The sequence below is a fragment of the Nansenia antarctica genome, assembly GCF_963989245.1.
Source record: "Nansenia antarctica genome assembly, chromosome: 6".
NCBI classification, from domain to species: Eukaryota; Metazoa; Chordata; class Actinopteri; order Argentiniformes; family Microstomatidae; genus Nansenia; species Nansenia antarctica.
In genome coordinates this window covers 33,446,238-33,466,449 of record NC_137676.1, presented here as the reverse complement: position 1 = coordinate 33,466,449, position 20,212 = coordinate 33,446,238, and the positions used below count along the sequence as shown (strand labels likewise).

At 43.0% G+C, this 20,212-nt stretch overlaps 1 protein-coding gene across 1 annotated transcript in view; it reads left to right on the top strand.

Moving 5' to 3' along the window:
• The window catches only part of plch2a (phospholipase C, eta 2a), a gene marked incomplete at both ends in the record, with an annotated part of 173,907 nt that overhangs the window by 112,126 nt on the left and 41,569 nt on the right, over positions 1 to 20,212 (top strand). The window contains 3 exons of the mRNA XM_080534365.1: positions 4,393 to 4,539; positions 6,529 to 6,772; positions 9,557 to 9,686. Coding sequence (XP_080390491.1) covers positions 4,393 to 4,539; positions 6,529 to 6,772; positions 9,557 to 9,686 — 521 coding nt within the window. The remainder of the gene's footprint in view (positions 1 to 4,392; positions 4,540 to 6,528; positions 6,773 to 9,556; positions 9,687 to 20,212) is intronic.

Sequence of the window (20,212 nt, the reverse complement as noted above, 5' to 3'; positions counted from 1 at the left end):
TCATCAGCTATAATATAATACGAAGTAGGCCTACATGAATGAATGAATGGTCTTTATTGTCATTGCTACAGTACAGGTACCAAACAACGAATAAGAGCACAAAAGCGGCTAACGTTACTGATTAACTGTTTACTGTAGTGCAGAGAGATGGTAGTCGTAGGCGGCGTATCAAATGACAAAGCTAAATGTTTAATGAAGGACATGAACGATTGTCAACAACACACTCAAGCAGTAAATAGAACAGTCTAAACAACTTGGGTACTACGCACTCAACTGCGGACGGAACAATACTCCCAACCTATAGTTCCGTGCGTGAATTATGTCAACCCACCACATTACAGAAGTAAAATCACAGTCAGATGGAGCATTCGGTAAACAGCTGAGTATCAGCTGAGTTAAAGAAAACAAACTCTTACCTTTGATGACACCCACATGAGCCCTGTTTTCCCGTACTTCTCCCGTGTGTCTCTTATTGTCCAAATGTTCCCTGAATTTTAGCTGCATGTTTTTCCAGCATGTAATTCCGTTGTCAATAAAAAAAATTGTCTCCCCTTCTTTTCCCCTTGACAATACTGTCGTTGCTAAAGTGACGGCACATAAGAATCGTTTTTTTATACGATTTATACGTTTTTTTAACCCACAGATTACATGAGAGAAGCTATCTGTCATTATTTCAACCACTGTCCAAGTGGGGACGTTACAATACTTTCGTTTTAGAACGAAACGTTAGCCGCTAGCAGCGTTTAGCAGTCACCATTTACGATGAATTGAGAATCAAGGATTGAGAATCACCATTGAGAATCACCATTAACGATGAATTGAGAATCAAGGACCCCAATTGAAATAAGCCAGTGGCTTTCTTGGGTTTTTATCCTGTTAGTTGACCTTGTATGTAATATGTACTTTCATGTACCTACTTCTGCAAATCTTCTAATAAAGTTTTCAATCAATCAATCAAACCATTCTTGAGCAAAACATGATACAAACAAACATTCAAATACTCGTGTCGTCTTGATTTTTTTTTCCGATTTCAATGTATGACGCATCATTTGAAAGCTTACCATCTGTAGTTTCAGACTATGTAAACAAACGAAAAATTACGTAAGCAAATGGTTATTATTTATCTGGTATAGATACCACTTCTCCGAAAGTACCGCCGCCGGCACAAATCCGCACCCGACATTGTAATTACCGTAATTTCTAAACGGTTTGTGCTATCGAAAAATAATCCAACTGTCCCTGAAAGCTGAGATGTTGCACTTCAACCAACATATAGGGTATTACGGTAAAATGTGACGTGAAGACATTCTCAGAGTCAGTTTACTCACAGTGATTGGCGGAGCGTTCAGGGACACATGCTTTTTTTCTGTTCTCTGGTCATAATAACTCGCTGCCTTTCTGCGCAGCCTGAATCAAAGTGGACTGTCTGAATCATTTGGTGGCGGAGGAAATTCATTCGTGGCGGCCCGCCACCAATAAATGCATATAGAGGAAACACTGTATTGTATAGTTCTACCTTTGTGTCCCTTTTTTGCCTCCAAAATCCAGAAATCATGTAAAATCCAGAAACAATCCAGAATAATTATTTTTGTTTGGCATACGTTTTTGAAAGTGTAAAATCAAGCCCCAGCATCATTCTGTTACCGTGGAATTGCCCATTTATAATTATAATATTTGGATTGACTGTCTGTGTTTCATCAACCACCATCTGGGTCCCAGTCTGGAGCTCATACAACAAAACATGTTTTTAAAACACACACACACACACACACACACACACACACTCTCTCTCTCATGGCATGGGAGAAATATTTATTTGAAATGGTTTACATATTGGTGAACTGATTTAGCTAGCCTTGATCTTTGAAGCCATTTCAAATCATGTTTCCACACACACACACACACACACACACACACACACACACACACACACACACACACACACACACACACACACAGACAGACAGACAGTATGTCAGCTGTCTCAGCTTTTCTTAGCAAGAGGCAGGGAGAGAGGGCAGTGTAAGGCAATTTCTTCACAAAAATCCTCATAACAAGACACCTATTTCACACCGTGTTGTGCCGGGGATAGAAAAACAAATCAATAAATCATAGACCTGTTAGTTGCCAGAATCCATTTTGTTTGCACAGAAGCCAGTGTTGAACACCAGTCCCAAAATGGGACCGCTACTCAAGCATCATCTAAAACGCTTCTAGAGGAAGGGTGAGAGGCACTGTGGGAAAAATACACTACACAAAGAGAGTTACCAAAATACCACCCACAGCTCAAGGACATGGATGGGGTCATCACCTTTGACAAGCAGGTTGATGGTTTGCAGTTTGACAGCTCTTCCACACTGTTCCGCTAATGGTGTCTGGATATAGCTGATGTCATCCAGCCCTAGACTCCAGCTATGATTGAAGCAACCCAATGTCTCAATTGTCCCACACTGAACACGATTATCTATTGTTATTCTTAGCCTATTCGGTTGTTAAGTCTGACGTCAAACGTGACATTTAGCAATTTCCGGGTCCAAACCATAAATTCCCTGCACCAGAGTACCAGTGTACTAAAGCGGTAGAATGACAGTTCAATCGTTTTTTAGACTCTGATCTATTCATACAACAAGGGACACAGCACTTTCCCGTTTTTCCCATTTTTGTCAGCGTCTTTGAGCCTCGGAAAAGCGCTATACAAATATAATGAATTATTATTATTACTGAGACATTTCGAAGAGAGCGCCTCAGCCAACTTTGGACTCGGAAACACGTCACGACTTAACAACCGAATTCCAACAGCACTCTGTAAACTAACTTACACGCTCAGTTGAATGACGTCAGACTCTCGTCCCGTTCCACACTCAATAGTAATAATAAGTAATAATAGCCTAATTATTGAACTTATTCATATTATGCTTGTGTATTGTGTATATTGTTTTTCTGTGCATGATGAATCCAAAAACAACAACTAATAGTGCTACAGTAACAGAACCAACATTAGTTCTGTCCGTTAATTTGTGTTTATTTGAATGGGGAATAATGGTAACGGTCCAAATGTTAAAAATCAACGTTGACCCTCGGGAACAATTTAATGGATTATTCTGTCTCATCCCTATTACACGGAACTGACCAAATGAGAGTAACCTCCCTGGATGAGAAACGGCATTGTTCCTCATTGATTCCTCAAAGGCTTTCAATACTGTTGATCATGCCCACCTATTGCAGAGGTCATCTGCCATTGGTTTTGATCAGTCAGCATGTAATTGGTTTCAAAGTTACATTACATAGGTTTCGATGTATCTGAGGTGATGGAGTTCAATATGAATATTACTTTTCTCAATATAAATAAAGGTGTTCTGCAAGGGTTCGAAGTCCACTGCTGTTTACCATTTATATAAATAATGTTGGTTTCTCCTTCACAATTGTAAATGTGTTTAATGCTGATGATGTACTCCTGTGCTCCTTCAGCTCAGCATGTTTTTGATTCTATTCAATCAGTGCTTGTTGATCTTAAGCTAGTACTGAATGAGGACAAAACTAAGTTCATTATTTGCATGTATTTTCTCAAGATGCCGTAATATTGGTGACAGCTGCATGTGTGTACCCTGAAGGGAGCCCAAATTTAACAAGTCCTCCCTTAAGTATTTGGATTGATGATAAATGTGTTTTGAAATATTTTTTTTATTTGTTTCGACTACAGTGATAATTGACATGCACTTGGCGGCCTCAGTTCTCAAAGCACTAGACTCTGTTCATCGGTCTGATCTGTGGTTCATTTCTAGGGATAGTTTCTGCACCCACCATTGTCTTCTGTATCAGTCTGTGGATTGGGAGTCTTTGAGTTGGAGTCATTGGATTTTATTTCTGTATAAATCAGTTATTTTAAAACTCCCATTTTACCTCACATCATTGCTTTCATGGCAACCTAGTGGTAATCAGACATGCTCGGAGCTTGCTGGTTCTAATGTCCCATGGGTGTCTACAGAATTAGGAAAAACTGCTTTTGCTTCTCAGACTGGGAACGATCTGCAGCAGGGTAGAGGTGAGGCAGGGTAGAGGTGAGGCAGGGTAGAGGTGAGGCTGAGGCAGGGTAGAGGTGAGGCTGAGGCAGGGTAGAGGTGAGGCAGAGTAGAGGTGAGGCTGAGGCTGGAGCGAGTGATTCCACAGAGTCATGTTAAGTCCTGGGGCAGGAGGGTGCTGCTCTTGTTTAGATGAGCCAGTGTGTAGTATTTTACTGTAGCCTATATTTAATGTGTTTTGTGTTGATATTGTGGACGGGGCACACCCTCAAAAGAGTCTTTGTGTTTTCCCTGGATAAATAATCATTAAAAAAATGTAACCGCTCTCTTAACACACTCTCTCTCTCTCTCTCTCTCTCTCTCTCTCTCTCAGTGGAGAAATGCATGAGTTCCATGCAGACAGGGACCCAGATGGTGAAGCTGCGTGGAGGCTCCAAGGGACTGGTGCGCTACTTCTACCTGGACGAACACAAGTCCTGCATCCGCTGGAGGCCCTCCCGCAAGAACGAGAAGGCCAAGAGTAAGTGCTCCTACTTCCTACTCACTCACTCCTTTATTCCCACTGGGACATCAGGCCTCAGAAGGATATTTAGTTAGTGCCCTGTAGTCATCGGAACACACGTAGGTTGCTGCAGGGCTCAGTTTCCTGCCTCTCCCCTCTGTAGCCCCGACTCCACATCGCCATGGGAGTTAATAAGCTTCTTAAGTAGCCTCAATTATTCATCAACTTTAATCTGCCCGACCAGTGACACACACACACACACACACACACACACACACACACACACACACCTACACACACACACACACACACACACACACACACACACACACACACACACACACACACACACACACACACACACACACACACACACAAGGGAAGATCCTGAATGGCCCACCAGAGAAACAGGAGAGGTAACAATCTCCCAGTATCACATGGTAGTAGATAGTGTGCTGGCCTACTGAGACATGTCGTTTGGGATGTGGTATTAAGGCGTCTTGAGGAAGAAACGCTTCATCTAATAAATGTTTACAGTACTCTATGTAAAGTTACACCAATGTGTCCTCAGTACGTTATTCAAGATGCAAGTTCTTTTAAAATACAAAATGTGATATTCTAACGATTCTTAAATCCTGACTAAACACAGCCATGTCAGTGTGTAATGCATCTATTTATTGATCTATTTCAATGATTACACTGTTACACTAACAACTGTTACCTACTGTAGGCGTTTAGTCTGGTTGAATGTGTCCTAGTCCTTCAACCACCCCATGCCACTACCACTTTCTCAAGACGGTTTATGCATTTTGAGAAGCTCCACAGCTCAAAGGCTGGTCCCCTACTGTACTGAGAGAACCCAACCTTTGAGTCACGTATTGTAAGTGTCTTGTTTCTGTTCACTGCCCTAAAAAGAGCGGGAGGAGGAAAACCAAAATGGCTACCCAGCCACACACTCTCTGAACCGCCACTGTCTCTGTTCCCCCCAAAATTAGACAAACTCTAGCAATTCTGCAATTTCTTACTGTAAAATGTCATTAGAAATCCCATAAGTGTTTCCACTTAGTAACAGCTCTCCGGGCTCACTAATTTGTCAAAGTTATTTTTTCCCCCTGCTGTATCATATTGCCTGAGCTCATAATGAAGACCTAGTTATGCTTTTCTGTGCCCAGACCGATTTAGATTCAACCTTGTCACACCAAAACGGGTGAAAAACATCAAATCCATCCAGGGAATTAACTTTATATGAGTATACAGTTAGTTTTCTATAAGTGGGATTTGCTGTGGGAAGTTACTTTTCTTTCGCTCTTCTCTATTACATTGTAATAGGTTACATTGAAAGTACATTGAATTGGAGCACCGTTAATTGTGTCATATCTCCAAATGGACAATTATTTAACCATTATTTAGATGAGGAGGGCAGCATACATTATTTAGATGAGGAGGGCAGCATACAAAGTTATTTAGATGAGGAGGGCAGCATACAAAGAGGAGGGCAGCATACAAAGAGGAGGGCAGCATACAAAAGAGGAGGGCAGCATACAAAGAGGAGGGTAGCATACAAAGAGGAGGGTAGCATACAAAGAGGAGGGTAGCATACAAAGAGGAGGGCAGCATAAAAAAAGGGATGAAGAGAAACCGAGAGTAGCTTTTGAAAAAATAAATATATCATTACGCAATCTTTTTCCGAGTTCAGAGCAATACTGTAGGGACTGCCCATCCTGAACATACCTGGTACGCACATTCTAATGGGGATCCCACGTGGCACCTGACACTCCCATCTTTCACGCATCACATGGTCATTGTTCAATGAAGCAGTGTTTCTGGGTTTGACTGTAGAATGTCGAATAACTACCATTGTAAAATATCTGACCATATAACTGTAACTGATATAACTGTGAGACAAGTGACCGTGTTTGTCTTCTTTCTTTCCATCACCTCCACCTCCTCCACCACCTTCACCACCACCACCACCAACCCCACTACCACCTTCACCACCACCACCAGTCTCCGTCGACTCCGTCCGGGAGGTCTGCGAGGGGAAGCAGTCCGAGATCTTCCAGCGCTACTCGGAGGGCAGCTTCGACCCCAACTGCTGCTTCAGCCTGTACTACGGGGAGCACATGGAGTCCCTGGACCTGGTGTCCAGCACCGGGGAGGAGGCCCGCACATGGATCACGGGCCTCAAATACCTGATAGCCGGCATCAGCGACGAGGACAGCCTGGCCAAGAGGCAGCGCACACGGGACCAATATCCTTTACTACCCTGGGGTGGGGGATATGGGCTTATTACACTGGCCCTGGGGGGAGGGAGGGGAGAGACGGGGGGGGGGGAAGCGTCGTAGGGGGCAGGAAGGAACATGGGGCTGGGGTTAGGGCTGTTTGTGGATGGACACCAGGATTGGGATTGTTTTGTGATGATGATGTTGATAGTCTGCACTCATTATAATGTTAATGATGGTAGCACATATACACACGTGCATAACAGTGCAGGCAGGCAGGCAGGCAGGCAGGCAGGCGCATACACTTGCCTAACAGTACAGATAGACTTATACGCACACACACACAAAGAGAGACAGACGGAGAGAGACAGACCTCCCCTCTACACACACAGAGGCACAGACATCTGTTCTCTCTCCCACACAGGTATGCCACCGAGGCTGATGGGGTGATGAAAGGAGGGCAGGTGAAGGCTGTCGGAGGTGCCTATCACAGCATGAACAGCATTGTCTCTCTCACAGGCCTCCTGCTAAAATTAGACTTCAGCGGGGGAGGGGAAGCTGCGTTACAGATCAAGAGGTTTAGCATTGTTTCAGAAGGTGTTCAGGTTTGACCCAGATTGCTTAAAACAAACCTCAGCTCCTTACAAAGCTCACATCTATGGAAAATCCAATTCATTAGCCATTGCTTTCTCTGTCTTTGGTTCTACTGATTGTACGTTATGTAGTCCCCTGCCGATCCTCTTCAGATGCTGAAACTATCAACAAACCATGATTTGTATATTAAAAGTACTGCATCAACTGCAACTTAGCTATATGCAGTGGATAAAAAAGTATTTCAACCCCTGCAGTGGATAAAAAAGTATTTCAACCCCTGCTGATTTTGTGACTTTACCCCCTTACAATGAAATGAACAGTCTATCATTTTAATGGTAGGTTCATTTTAACAGTGAGAGACCAAATAAAAAAAAAAAAATATATATACTGTATATATACCGATATATATATATATATATATTTGTGTTTTATTGAGTAAAATAAGTATTTCACCTCCTACCAACCAGCAAGAATTCTGCCTCCCACAGTCCGGTTATGTGACCATGAGTCCTCTCACTTTAAGAAGGTACTCCTAATCTGAACTTGTTACCTGTATAAAAGACACCTGTCCACAGAATCAATCAATCAGATTCCAACCTCTCCACCATGGGCAAGACCAAAGAGTTGTCTAAGGACATCAGGGACAAGATTGTAGACCTGCACAAGACTGGAATGGGCTACAAGACCATTGGCAAGCATCTTGGTGAGAAGGAGAATACCGTTGGTGCAATTATTCGAAAATGGTATAAACATGAATTGACCATCAATCTCCCTTGGTCTGGGGCTCCACGCAAGATCTCACCTCGTGGGGTGATGTTGATCATGAGAAAGGTTTGCGATCAACCCAGAACTACTTGTTAATGATCTCAAAGCAGCTGGGACCACAGTCACCACGATGACCATTGGTAACACACTATGCCGTAATGGATTGAAATCCTGTAGCGCCCGCAAGGTCTCCCTGCTCAAGAAGGCACATGTACAGGCCCGTCTGAAGTTTGCCAATGAGCATCTGGATGATTCAGAGGAGGCTTGGGAGAAAGTGCTGTGGTCAGATGAGACCAAAATCGAGCTCTTTGGCATCAACTCGACTCGCCGTGTTTGGAGGAGGAAAAATACTGACTTTGACCCCAAGAACACCATCCCCACCGTCAAGCAAAGCATTGGAAACATTATGCTTTGGGGCTGTTTCTCTGCTAAGGGTACAGGACGACTTCACCGCATCAAGGGGAGGATGAACGGGGCCATGTACTGTGAAATCTTGTGTGAGAACCTCCTTCCCTCAGCCAGGACACTGAAAATGGCTCGTGGGTGGGTGTTCCAGCATGACAATGACCCAAAACATATGTCTAAGGCAACAAAGGAGTGGCTCAAGTAGAAGCACATTAAGGTCATGGAGTGGCCTAGTCAGTCTCTGGACCAAAATCCAGTTTGCCAAAATCCCTCCTGGGATCTGTGCAAACTACAAGAAACGTCTGCCCGCTGTGCTTGCCAACAAGGGTTTCTCCACCAAGTACTGAGTCATGTTTTGCTAGGGGGTGAAATACTTATTTTACTCAATTAAACAGAAATCATTTTTAAAAATGTATATAAAGTAATTTTCTAGGATTTAAAAAAATATTCCGTCTCTCACTGTTAAAATGAACCTACCATGAAAATGATAGACTGTTCATTTCTTTGTAAAGGGGTAAACTCACAAAATCAGCAGTGTGTGAAATACATATTTTCCCCATTCTACGTGTATCCTTTGCACCTGATATAAGGTCTGGTTGAAATACATGATGTCAAATCATTTGAAATCCTTGAACTGTGTTTGGTTTAGTTTGCCTGATTACAATGGGGCCAATGGAATAGTCCCAACAGTGCAAACTCCCAAGCTACAATACATGTCTTGTTCTAGAAAGGGCCAAACAGCAGGGGTAAATAGTGTGCCATTAGAAATGTGGCTACATCGTGACACACAGGGCTACACTGCACAAAGTTAGCTCTCAAAAACAAGAAAAAAACTAGTAAAATGGGGGAAATGTTACTTAAAATAGCAACATTATCTGCCAACAGAACAGGAAAATTCCACTTGCCAAGATTGTGGTAAAATCTAGTGCAGTCAGACAAAAAACAAGCATTTTTGCCTTGATTTAAGATATTTCATCTTACTTAGATATACTTTGCAGTGCATCCGTTGGTCTTTGTTATCAGCTGCTCTCCTTAACCCCTCGTTGTACGTGGCTGAAGCAGACGTTTGCGGAGGCAGACAAGAACGGTGACGGCACCCTGAGCATCAACGAGGTGCTGCAGCTGCTCCACAAGCTCAACGTCAACCTGCCGCGACAGAAGGTCAAACAGATGTTCAAGGTAAGGACAGAAGGTCAAACAGATGTTCCAGGTAAGGACAGAAGGTCAGACAGATGTTCAAGGTAAGGACAGAAGGTCAAACAGATGTTCCAGGTAAGGACAGAAGGTCAGACAGATGTTCAAGGTAAGGACAGAAGGTCAGACAGATGTTCCAGGTAAGGACGGAAGGTCAGACAGATGTTCAAGGTAAGGACAGAAGGTCAGACAGATGTTCCAGGTAAGGACAGAAGGTCAGACAGATGTTCAAGGTAAGGACAGAAGGTCAGACAGATGTTCAAGGTAAGGACAGAAGGTCAGACAGATGTTCAAGGTAAGGACAGAAGGTCAGACAGATGTTCCAGGTAAGGACAGAAGGTCAGACAGATGTTCAAGGTAAGGACAGAAGGTCAGACAGATGTTCAAGGTAAGGACAGAAGGTCAGACAGATGTTCAAGGTAAGGACAGAAGGTCAGACAGATGTTCCAGGTAAGGACAGAAGGTCAGACAGATGTTCAAGGTAAGGACAGAAGGTCAGACAGATGTTCAAGGTAAGGACAGAAGGTCAGACAGATGTTCAAGGTAAGGACAGAAGGTCAGACAGATGTTCAAGGTAAGGACAGAAGGTCAGACAGATGTTCAAGGTAAGGACAGAAGGTCAGACAGATGTTCCAGGTAAGGACAGAAGGTCAGACAGATGTTCAAGGTAAGGACAGAAGGTCAGACAGATGTTCCAGGTAAGGACAGAAGGTCAGACAGATGTTCAAGGTAAGGACAGAAGGTCAGACAGATGTTCCAGGTAAGGACAGAAGGTCAGACAGATGTTCCAGGTAAGGACAGAAGGTCAGACAGATGTTCAAGGTAAGGACAGAAGGTCAGACAGATGTTCCAGGTAAGGACAGAAGGTCAGACAGATGTTCCAGGTAAGGACAGAAGGTCAGACAGATGTTCCAGGTAAGGACAGAAGGTCAGACAGATGTTCAAGGTAAGGACAGAAGGTCAGACAGATGTTCCAGGTAAGGACAGAAGGTCAGACAGATGTTCAAGGTAAGGACAGAAGGTCAGACAGATGTTCCAGGTAAGGACAGAAGGTCAGACAGATGTTCCAGGTAAGGACAGAAGGTCAGACAGATGTTCAAGGTAAGGACAGAAGGTCAGACAGATGTTCCAGGTAAGGACAGAAGGTCAGACAGATGTTCCAGGTAAGGACAGAAGGTCAGACAGATGTTCAAGGTAAGGACAGAAGGTCAGACAGATGTTCAAGGTAAGGACAGAAGGTCAGACAGATGTTCCAGGTAAGGACAGAAGGTCAGACAGATGTTCAAGGTCACGGAACGCTCCGCTCCAGAGGAGCACACGTCTCACAAGGGGTTTCTCATACAGGACATCTCACTATCTGCCCAAGTCATAACATGTTTAGGTCTTCTGCTCACACACACACACACACACACACACACACACACACACACACACACACACACACACACACACACACACACACACACACACACACACTTACAGTGGGGCAAAAAAGTATTTAGTCAGCCACCAATTGTACAAGTTCTCCCACTTAAAAATATCAGAGAGGCCTGTAATTTTCATCATAGGTACACTTCAACTATGAGAGACAGAATGGGGGGAATAAATAATCCAGGAAATCACATTGTAGGATTTTTAATGAATTCATTGGTAAATTCCTCAGTAAAATAAGTATTTGGTCACCTACAAACAAGCAAGATTTCTGGCTCTCACAGACCTGTAAGTTCTTCTTTAAGAGTCTCCTCTGTCCTCCACTCGTTACCTGTATTAATGGCACCTGTTTTAACTCATTATCAGTAGAAAAGACACCTGTCCACAACCTCAAACAGTCACACTACAAACTCCACTATGGCCAAGACCAAAGAGCTGTCAAAGGACACCAGAAACAAAATTGTAGACCTGCACCAGGCTGGGAAGACTTAATCTGCAATAGGTAAGCAGCTTGGTGTGAAGAAATCAACTGTGGGAGCAATTATTAGAAAATGGAAGACATACAAGACCACTGATAATCTCCCTCGATCTGGGGCTCCACGCAAGATCTCACCCCGTGGGGTCAAAATGATCACAAGAATGGTGAGCAAAAATCCCAGAACCACATGGGGGGACCTAGTGAATGACCTGCAGAGAGCTGGGACCAAAGTAACAAAGGCTACCATCAGTAACACACTACGCCGCCAGGGACTCAAATCCTGCAGTGCCAGACGTGTCCCCCTGCTTAAGCCAGTACATGTCCAGGCCCGTCTGAAGTTTGCTAGAGAGCATTTGGATGATCCAGAAGAGGATTGGGAGAATGTCATATGGTCAGATGAAACCAAAATAGAACTTTTTGGTAAAAACTCAACTCGTCGTGTTTGGAGGAGAAAGAATGCTGAGTTGCATCCAAAGAACACCATACCTACTGTGAAGCATGGGGGTGGAAACATCATGCTTTGGGGCTGTTTTTCTGCAAAGGGACCAGGACGACTGATCCGTGTAAAGGAAAGAATAAATGGGGCCATGTATCGTGAGATTTTGAGTGAAAACCTCCTTCCATCAGCAAGGGCATTGAAGATGAAACGTGGCTGGGTCTTTCAGCATGACAATGATCCCAAACACACCGCCCGGGCAATGAAGGAGTGGCTTCGTAAGAAGCATTTCAAGGTCCTGGAGTGGCCTAGCCAGTCTCCAGATCTCAACCCCATAGAAAATCTTTGGAGGGAGTTGAAAGTCTGTGTTGCCCAGCGACAGCCCCAAAACATCACTGCTCTAGAGGAGATCTGCATGGAATGGGCCAATTTTATTTATTTAACCAGGCAAACATGTAAGAACAAATTCTTATTTACAAATGCAGCTTGACCAAAAAGGGGGGGTGGGAAGCTAGAATAAAACAAGGTTAAATAATTTACAACAATAAAACACTGGCAAATACAGATGCATTAAAATACTAACAGTCAGAGAGAGGGGAGAGAGAAGGAGGAGGTAGGGGAGAGGAAGAGCGGAGGTGAGGGATAGCGGGGGGAGTGGAGCAGGGGTACTTAAAATGAGGCAGTGATGGGTGAGAGACAGTGATCAGCAGGTGCATTGATCGACTATGGTTCGATGCAGGATTTGTTTGAGAGCAGTGAGTGAGGTGAGGGCGGTGAGTTTGAGGGTGTTCTGTAAGGTGTTCCAGTCGTGTGCTGCAGCGAACCGGAAAGCGCTGCGACCGACAACGGTACGGGCAAAATACCAGCAACAGTGTGTGAAAACCTTGTGAAGACTTACAGAAAACGTTTGACCTCTGTCATTGCCAACAAAGGGTATATAACAAAGTATTGAGATGAACTTTTGTTATTGACCAAATACTTATTTTCCACCATAATTTGCAAATAAATTCTTTAAAAATCTGACAATGTGATTTTCTGGATTTTTTTTCTCATTTTGTCTCTCATAGTTGAGGTATACCTATGATGAAAATTACAGGCCTCTCATCTTTTTAAGTGGGAGAACTTGCACAATTGGTGGCTGACTAAATACGTTTTGCCCCACTGTATACACACACACACACACACACACACACACACACACACACACAAAGGATAAATGAGGAGTATCTGTGAGGGTTGATAAATGCTGCAGGCGACTTTAAGCGAGTGATGGAGGGAAGGAAAGACAGAGCAGGGGAAGAGTGTTATCAGTGACAGCAAGGCTGCAGAGTGGACTGAGTGTTCTCAGTGACAGCAAGGCTGCAGAGTGGACTGAGTGGTCATCTTAAAGACAGAGCAGGGGAAGAGTGTTATCAGTGACAGCAAGGCTGCAGAGTGGACTGAGTGTTATCAGTGACAGCGAGGCTGCAGAGTGGACTGAGTGTTATCAGTGACAGCAAGGCTGCAGAGTGGACTGAGTGTTATCAGTGACAGCGAGGCTGCAGAGTGGACTGAGTGGTCATCTTACTCAAACACAGATCTATACATAGTAAAGCCAGAGAAACATAATTTTGCAGTGGTCTCTTAATGTTTAAGCGGCGTAGTTTGTGTGAGTCGAGTGCATGCCTCATTCACCTCACACTGAGAGAGATGTAGTTTGTGTGCGAGTGCATGCCTCATTCACCTCACACTGAGAGAGAGATGGCCTTCTTCAACAAGCCTGTCTTTGTGAAGAGAAAGTAATGATGCCTTCGGGTCCTAAATATTTCACGACTATAAATTAATTAATTGGACACCTTTGAGAGTTGGCATCCACTCAGGACACAACCTTTTCACCACCTTGTCAAACGCCTCACCTGCAGGAAGAAAAAGACGTGTCGTGAACAACTTAATCAAGTCAAGTCATTTGTACTCCAAGAATCCTAGGAAGACTTAATCAAACAGTTTAGACAGAGAGCAATACCATGTCATATACAGTGCTTTAGGAAAGTATTCAGACCCCTTCACTTTTCCACATTTTGTTGTGTTTAAAATTGGTTAAATTAAAAGAATTTGCCATCTATCCACACATAATACCCCCCTTTGCAATGACACTCATAGAATTAGCTAAAATGTAAATATGTCATCAACAAATCACTCTAAGTTGAATTGAGTCCATCTTAATGCAAGGGTAATAGTTTGTCATTTTGGAATGAATATATTTGTTTTTATAGGGTCACAGATTTGCTAATTAAATGAAAGGGATCTGTTTGCAAGGAGAACCAACCAACACCACCGCATCATCATGTTCTTGAGACTCCACAGCCATTTGTCCCATCAAGGGAAGGGTCATTCCAAGATAGGGGGCAGCATTGATGGCATCCCCTTCAAGCTGATTATGATGATGTGTTTTGTTTCTAAACACATCATCATCTAATGTTTCCAGGAACTAACTTAACATGTCATTAGCATATCTAAGAGGGTTGTATGCACAAAGTAATGATCCTTAGTGCATCTTAAACTCTTAAGCAGCTCCTCTTCTTATCCCTATGTGCACTAAAGTGAAAGACAGTTTGATACTTAATACACCCCCTCCCCATAGAAGTCCTCACCATATGGTTTTCACCTTTTGTAGATTCTTTGTAGACTAACATGAAGGGCGGGAGGAGAAGAAGACTTATGTTTAGATGTTCAGCCCTTGTAACGGGACAGAACTGTTCCCTTTACACACTGGCAGGATATTAACTAGAAACACTCTGACGTGACATGGTGGAGTTGGAGGGTGCTTTGACAGCCCAGTCCTGCTGGGATTGGTGTTAACGTGTGTTGGCGGGTTAGGGTGCATGGCCCTGCGCCCAGGAGAGGGGTCACCCATATGGTGCTGCGAAGGCACAGATGGTCTCTGGTGTAATGCATGCATACCGTGTGCGAGCGTGCGTGTGTGTGCGTGCATGAGTGCACTCATGCGTCAGGTCACTCTCAGTCAGCATTAGTGTTGAGATTGTTTATGATACAGTGGGGGAAATAAGTATTCAACACATCAACATCACATGAAATGTAGACCAGATTTCTATTAACTCAATAAAACTACACAGCTAAAGAAATTGTAAGATTACAATCCATAAAGAAATAACTGTGAAATAAAGTGGAATGACACAGGGAAAAAAAAATATATTAATATATTAATATTTTCCTTTAGAGACATTGATGGAATACCCCCCTGGAAGCAGCAGGTACAGTTGTCACAAAGAAAACAATAGGCAATGCACTACTCCACCATGTTCTCTATTCACCATCACCCCGGAAGACTCCATTACTGATGAACAGGCATGTTAAAGCTTGTTTGAAGTTTGCTACAAGAACATTTAGAGAAGCCTAGTTTAATATAAATATAAAATAAATCTTTTTGCAGTGGTAATTTTTTATGCAATGTAATGGGACAGTGAAGCATTTCTTATTATTTTGGCTCACTATGAGGTTAAAGTAGAGATTCTTAGTTTTTATTTGATGATATGTGTCTTGGTTTCACCATTAAGAAATGTCAGGCTACCCAAGTGTATCACGTCCAAATTGTGGTGTATTGAAATACGTAATGACGTATGCATTTATTATAAACCCCTAAGAGTTATACCTCTGTTTAAAACTGTCATGTTAAACCAATAAGAGTAATTGTTTTAGATGTCATAGATGCTCTCTATGATGATAGGTTGAGACAGTTGGGAACTGTGCTGTTCACAGTTAATCACAGTTGTAATTAAATATCTGAAGTGATCATATCTGTATCGTAGCTGAGAAGAAATAAGTAAAACAGACTATTGAACTATTGAATTTCAAGCAATGCTGTCTTGGAGTTATTGATTATTGAGAACCCTAATCTGAGTCATGTTTAGTGTGGTGGTGATGCTCTGTCAGGCCTGTACTGCAGCCATCATCAGTTGTTGTTTGTTTTTAGTTATTTTTGCCTAAAATCTTCTCAGCAGGAAATGAAATGCTCAATTCAAGGCCCACATCCACATGGAGACAGAACCGATCTGTTTCTTTTTCATTTAAAAAAACTTTTCCGTAAACACCAAGTCGTCTCAAGAAATATGTGCGTCCAAACGAAACCAGTGAAAATGCTGAAACGTTGCCACAAATCACACCAAAAACAGAGAAGAAGAATGGAGCGTGCGCAAAACTTGTGCGATGAACAATCACACAAAGAAGAACAATTGCGGAAAATACAAACAGAGTTGGGTCATGTTCTCACATGAAAGTCTGAATCGAGACCCGGAGCAAGTGGATGAGTTCGCAACATTGTTGCATAAATTATTTCTCTGATTTGCGTTCTCACAGCCCTTCATGTAAACGAAGTAACATACGCAATCGAAGCAACAGACGTGGTAGTTGATTGGTCAGAAAAATAGAAAATTGCCCGTTCGTCCCTCTCTTATCCAGATCAACACACCTGTGCTGTTGTTTTTCGATGGACTGCGTCGGGCAGCGTTCTCACCAAAAGCGAAGCAAAGTGATGGATGCGTAGTTTCTAACCGAAGCGAAACCACCCTTTTCAAGCGGAGCATCCGAGGGGTGTTTGCTCTGAGGGTTACTTCGAATGTGCGTTCTCACCACTCCAAACGACGCAGAGCAAAGCGAACTTTATCCTAAACTCCGTTTCAAGTGAAGCAAATGTTCTAGTGAGAACACCCCCTTAGAAAGGAGGCATTTGTGTGGACTGACAACGAGGTACTGCTGCTTCATGTCACACTTGATTACAAGGCGACCAAACTGCAGGAGAATGTTGACAGGGAGTCTTGCCAGTCCAAATACAGCGAACGAAATAACCCTGTAAGGTGTTGTTGTTGTTGTTGTTGTTGTTGTTGTTGTTGTTCGTCTCCATGTGGACAAGGCCTAATTCTAATTCTAAATGCATGTTAAATTGGATGAATTGGACAATCTGAAGATTGACATGGCCAGTCAAGAACTTTCCACTCTTTCACCCTGAATAACTGCTATGGCAGTATGTTTTCGGTCATTGTCTTACTGTATGATGAAGCAACCTCCAGTGAATTTGGAGGCGTTTTCTTGTACTCGAGCAGACAGGATGTTTCTGTACCCTTCAGAATACATTACTGCAGTCAGCAGTAACATCATCAATGAAGACAAATTAACCAGTTCTAGTGGCAGCTCTAAATGCCCTAACATTAACACCCCCTCCTGTTTCACAGATGAGGTGGTATGCTGTAAATCTAGGGCAGTTCCCTTTTTCTCCAAACGTTCCACTTGCAGTCACTTTGGTTCATGATCATATTCATTCACAAGATGTTTCTTCCAGACCTTTTAGGTGCTTTATAGCAAACTAAGGTGACCATCCTTTTTGAGGATAGCTAGTGGTTTGCACCTTGCAGTGAAGCCACTGTAGTTGGGTTGGTGACGTGTTCTGCGGATGGTAGTCTCTGACACATTCACACCTACCTCCTGGAGAGTGTTGATGATCTGTGGAACAGTTGTGTGAGGCGTGTTCTCAATTTCGGTGAGCATTCTTCAGTTGTCCGCTGTAGAAGTCTTCCTTGGCCTACCAGCCCATTTGCGATTGCTGAGCTCACCAGCTCTTTTTTTAATAAAAGGTTTTGGCTATGTTGGAGATGGAGATGGAGATAACGTTTATTGCCATTTATGCATACACATTAAGCATACACATATAGGAATTTGATTCGGCGTTACAGTAAGAGCATTTCTAAATGCAATGCAAACAAAACAACACAGGACAGACAGCAATGCAGACAGAACACAACAAACTGTAAAACCACGGCTGCCATATGCGGCGCTGTATGTTTCAGGTTTTCTGATTGTTCAGCCTAATAAAGACTTCCATGACTACCGTATTTTCCGGACTATAAGTCGCTCCGGAGTATAAGTCGCATCAGTCAAGAAAATGCGTCACGAAGAGGAAAAAACATATAAGTCGCACTGGACTATAAGTCACATTTATTTAGAAATGTATTTCACAAAATCCAAGACCAAGAACAGACATTTAATCTGGAAAGGCAAGTTATTCAACTACACAATTGCACACAGAACAACAGGCTGAATAGGTGTCCGGTATGTTAACGTAACACATTAACAGCGAGTCCAACAAGCAAGTTACCGGTAAGCAAGATCACCAAGCTCCCGTTAATGTTTCAGTTTCAATTTCTTCAGTGGTACAGGAGCGGCAAATAGTTGTCACAAGCCCAGAGCGGCCCAGAGCGCCCTCTCTCGGCTGTAGACTGTAATGTTAATGAAATTATATATATTTTGATATATAAGTCACACCTGACTAAGTCGCAGGACCAGCCAAACTATGAAAAAAAGTGTGACTTATAGTCCGGAAAATACGGTACTAAGTGTGTAATCGATTGCTATGCAAACCAGAGACTATAAAAACAGAAGGTAGTCATTCCGAAATCACATCAACTATTATCCTTGAACTCAGATGGACTTGTCTTTCTTCGCTTAAACAAACCCCCAAAACATTTGTGTGGTGGCCTGGGAAAACCCTTCACATGGTGGCATTTTGACATTTTCATTTTTTTATATTTCCATAAATTAGAAGTTCTCAGCTATTCATAACTGGTTGAATGACTGAGATAGCCCTTTATTTTAAAAAGTTATGAGCATTTTAATGTATCATGTCAAAAAAAGTGAAAGGTGAGAAATGCTGCCCCCATGCTGCCCCCGACCCCTTTCTCCTCCGGGTCGGGGGAGGAGCCTATGCAGATCGGCCGGTCTCGTTTGTCTGCTTGTGATGCGGTGTTAGTCTGCTCGCCTCGTCGGTATGCGAGGGACAGATCAATTTGTGTGTCTTCTAGTTAAGATGTTATTACTTTATGCTTATTGTGAGCATCAGTAAACTGGCAATAACACAGGTGGAAGTATCGTCTCTCCTTTCGCTCATGTGTGCGTGCGTTGCTTAACTGAGAATGAGACACGTTCAACGTGACGTTGTTTCGCTAGCAAACTACCCACCACAAAAACATAAAAATAAGTACTTTCTCTTTTGTTTTCTTAAAATGTTTATTCACCATAATGTAGTATGGAGTTCAAAGTACTAGAATACCACATAATATCAAAATCGCCGAAATAGGACATTTCCATCTATTTTTGCTCTTTGCCACAAACGAACGCCAGCGACATCCGACGGGTTTTCCCAGGCCACCACACATTTGTTTAATCCATTTTAAATTTCTTAGTAGATGGAGTAGAATTTATAAAGCACAAAGAGTTTAAATCAATTGACTCAAAATAGGCCTTTTATTAAGCAAAGTTACATGAGCGCAGAGAGAAAATAGCAGTCAAAAAGACCCCAACATTTATAGAGGTTTCCTCCCTGATGAGGTCGCTCCTCTTGCTTAAACAATCATAATCATCTATGCCACAGTTCTTGGCACATCTCTTACAGGAAGGGAAAGGCCTTCCTTTAGTGCTCAATTTCCCAGATATTTCCAAGTGCTCAATTCTTAGCATATTTGTTCATATCATTCTGCCCCTGGTAACACCACCCCATTGACTCTCTGACTTCTGATCAAAATCAGAATCCGAATCACAATTATTTTTATTGCCAAGTATATTCGCACATACACAAAATTTACTTGGTATGGGCATCCAGACCCAACTCCCCACAACTATCACTCAGGCAACGTTCCACTCACCTGCTCAAGAAGCAGTGAGCTGAATAAATGGGTTGCCAGTGTATTACAATACCCCCTCCCCCCCTTCAAGCAGAACCCTGGAGGAGCGGTGTAGTTTAAGCCTAGCGTATTAACTGGAGGAAGTGTTTTCCAGTGTCTCGCCCCGGAGAGAGAGGCTTCTCTTCAGAGAGCTCGTTCTGGGTTGAGAGGGTACAGTCTGCGCTCTTTTTCCACTTGGCTGCGCACGTTAGCCTAGCCAGAGGTTTATCCTGGGCCTGTCCCCGGTCAGAGCAGAGGAGAGAGCCACTCATAAAGAGCAGCTCAATTATTTATCACAGCCGAGAGTGCTAGAGATTAAAGAGGTGGAACAACAGAGAAGCAAATGGATGAATTCAGTCATATAAGGCACACGCCGCGGCGCAGTAACAGCTGAAGTGCCTGGCCCTTTCCATAATGAATGGGAGGGGATGATACATAATGAATGGGAGGGGATGATACA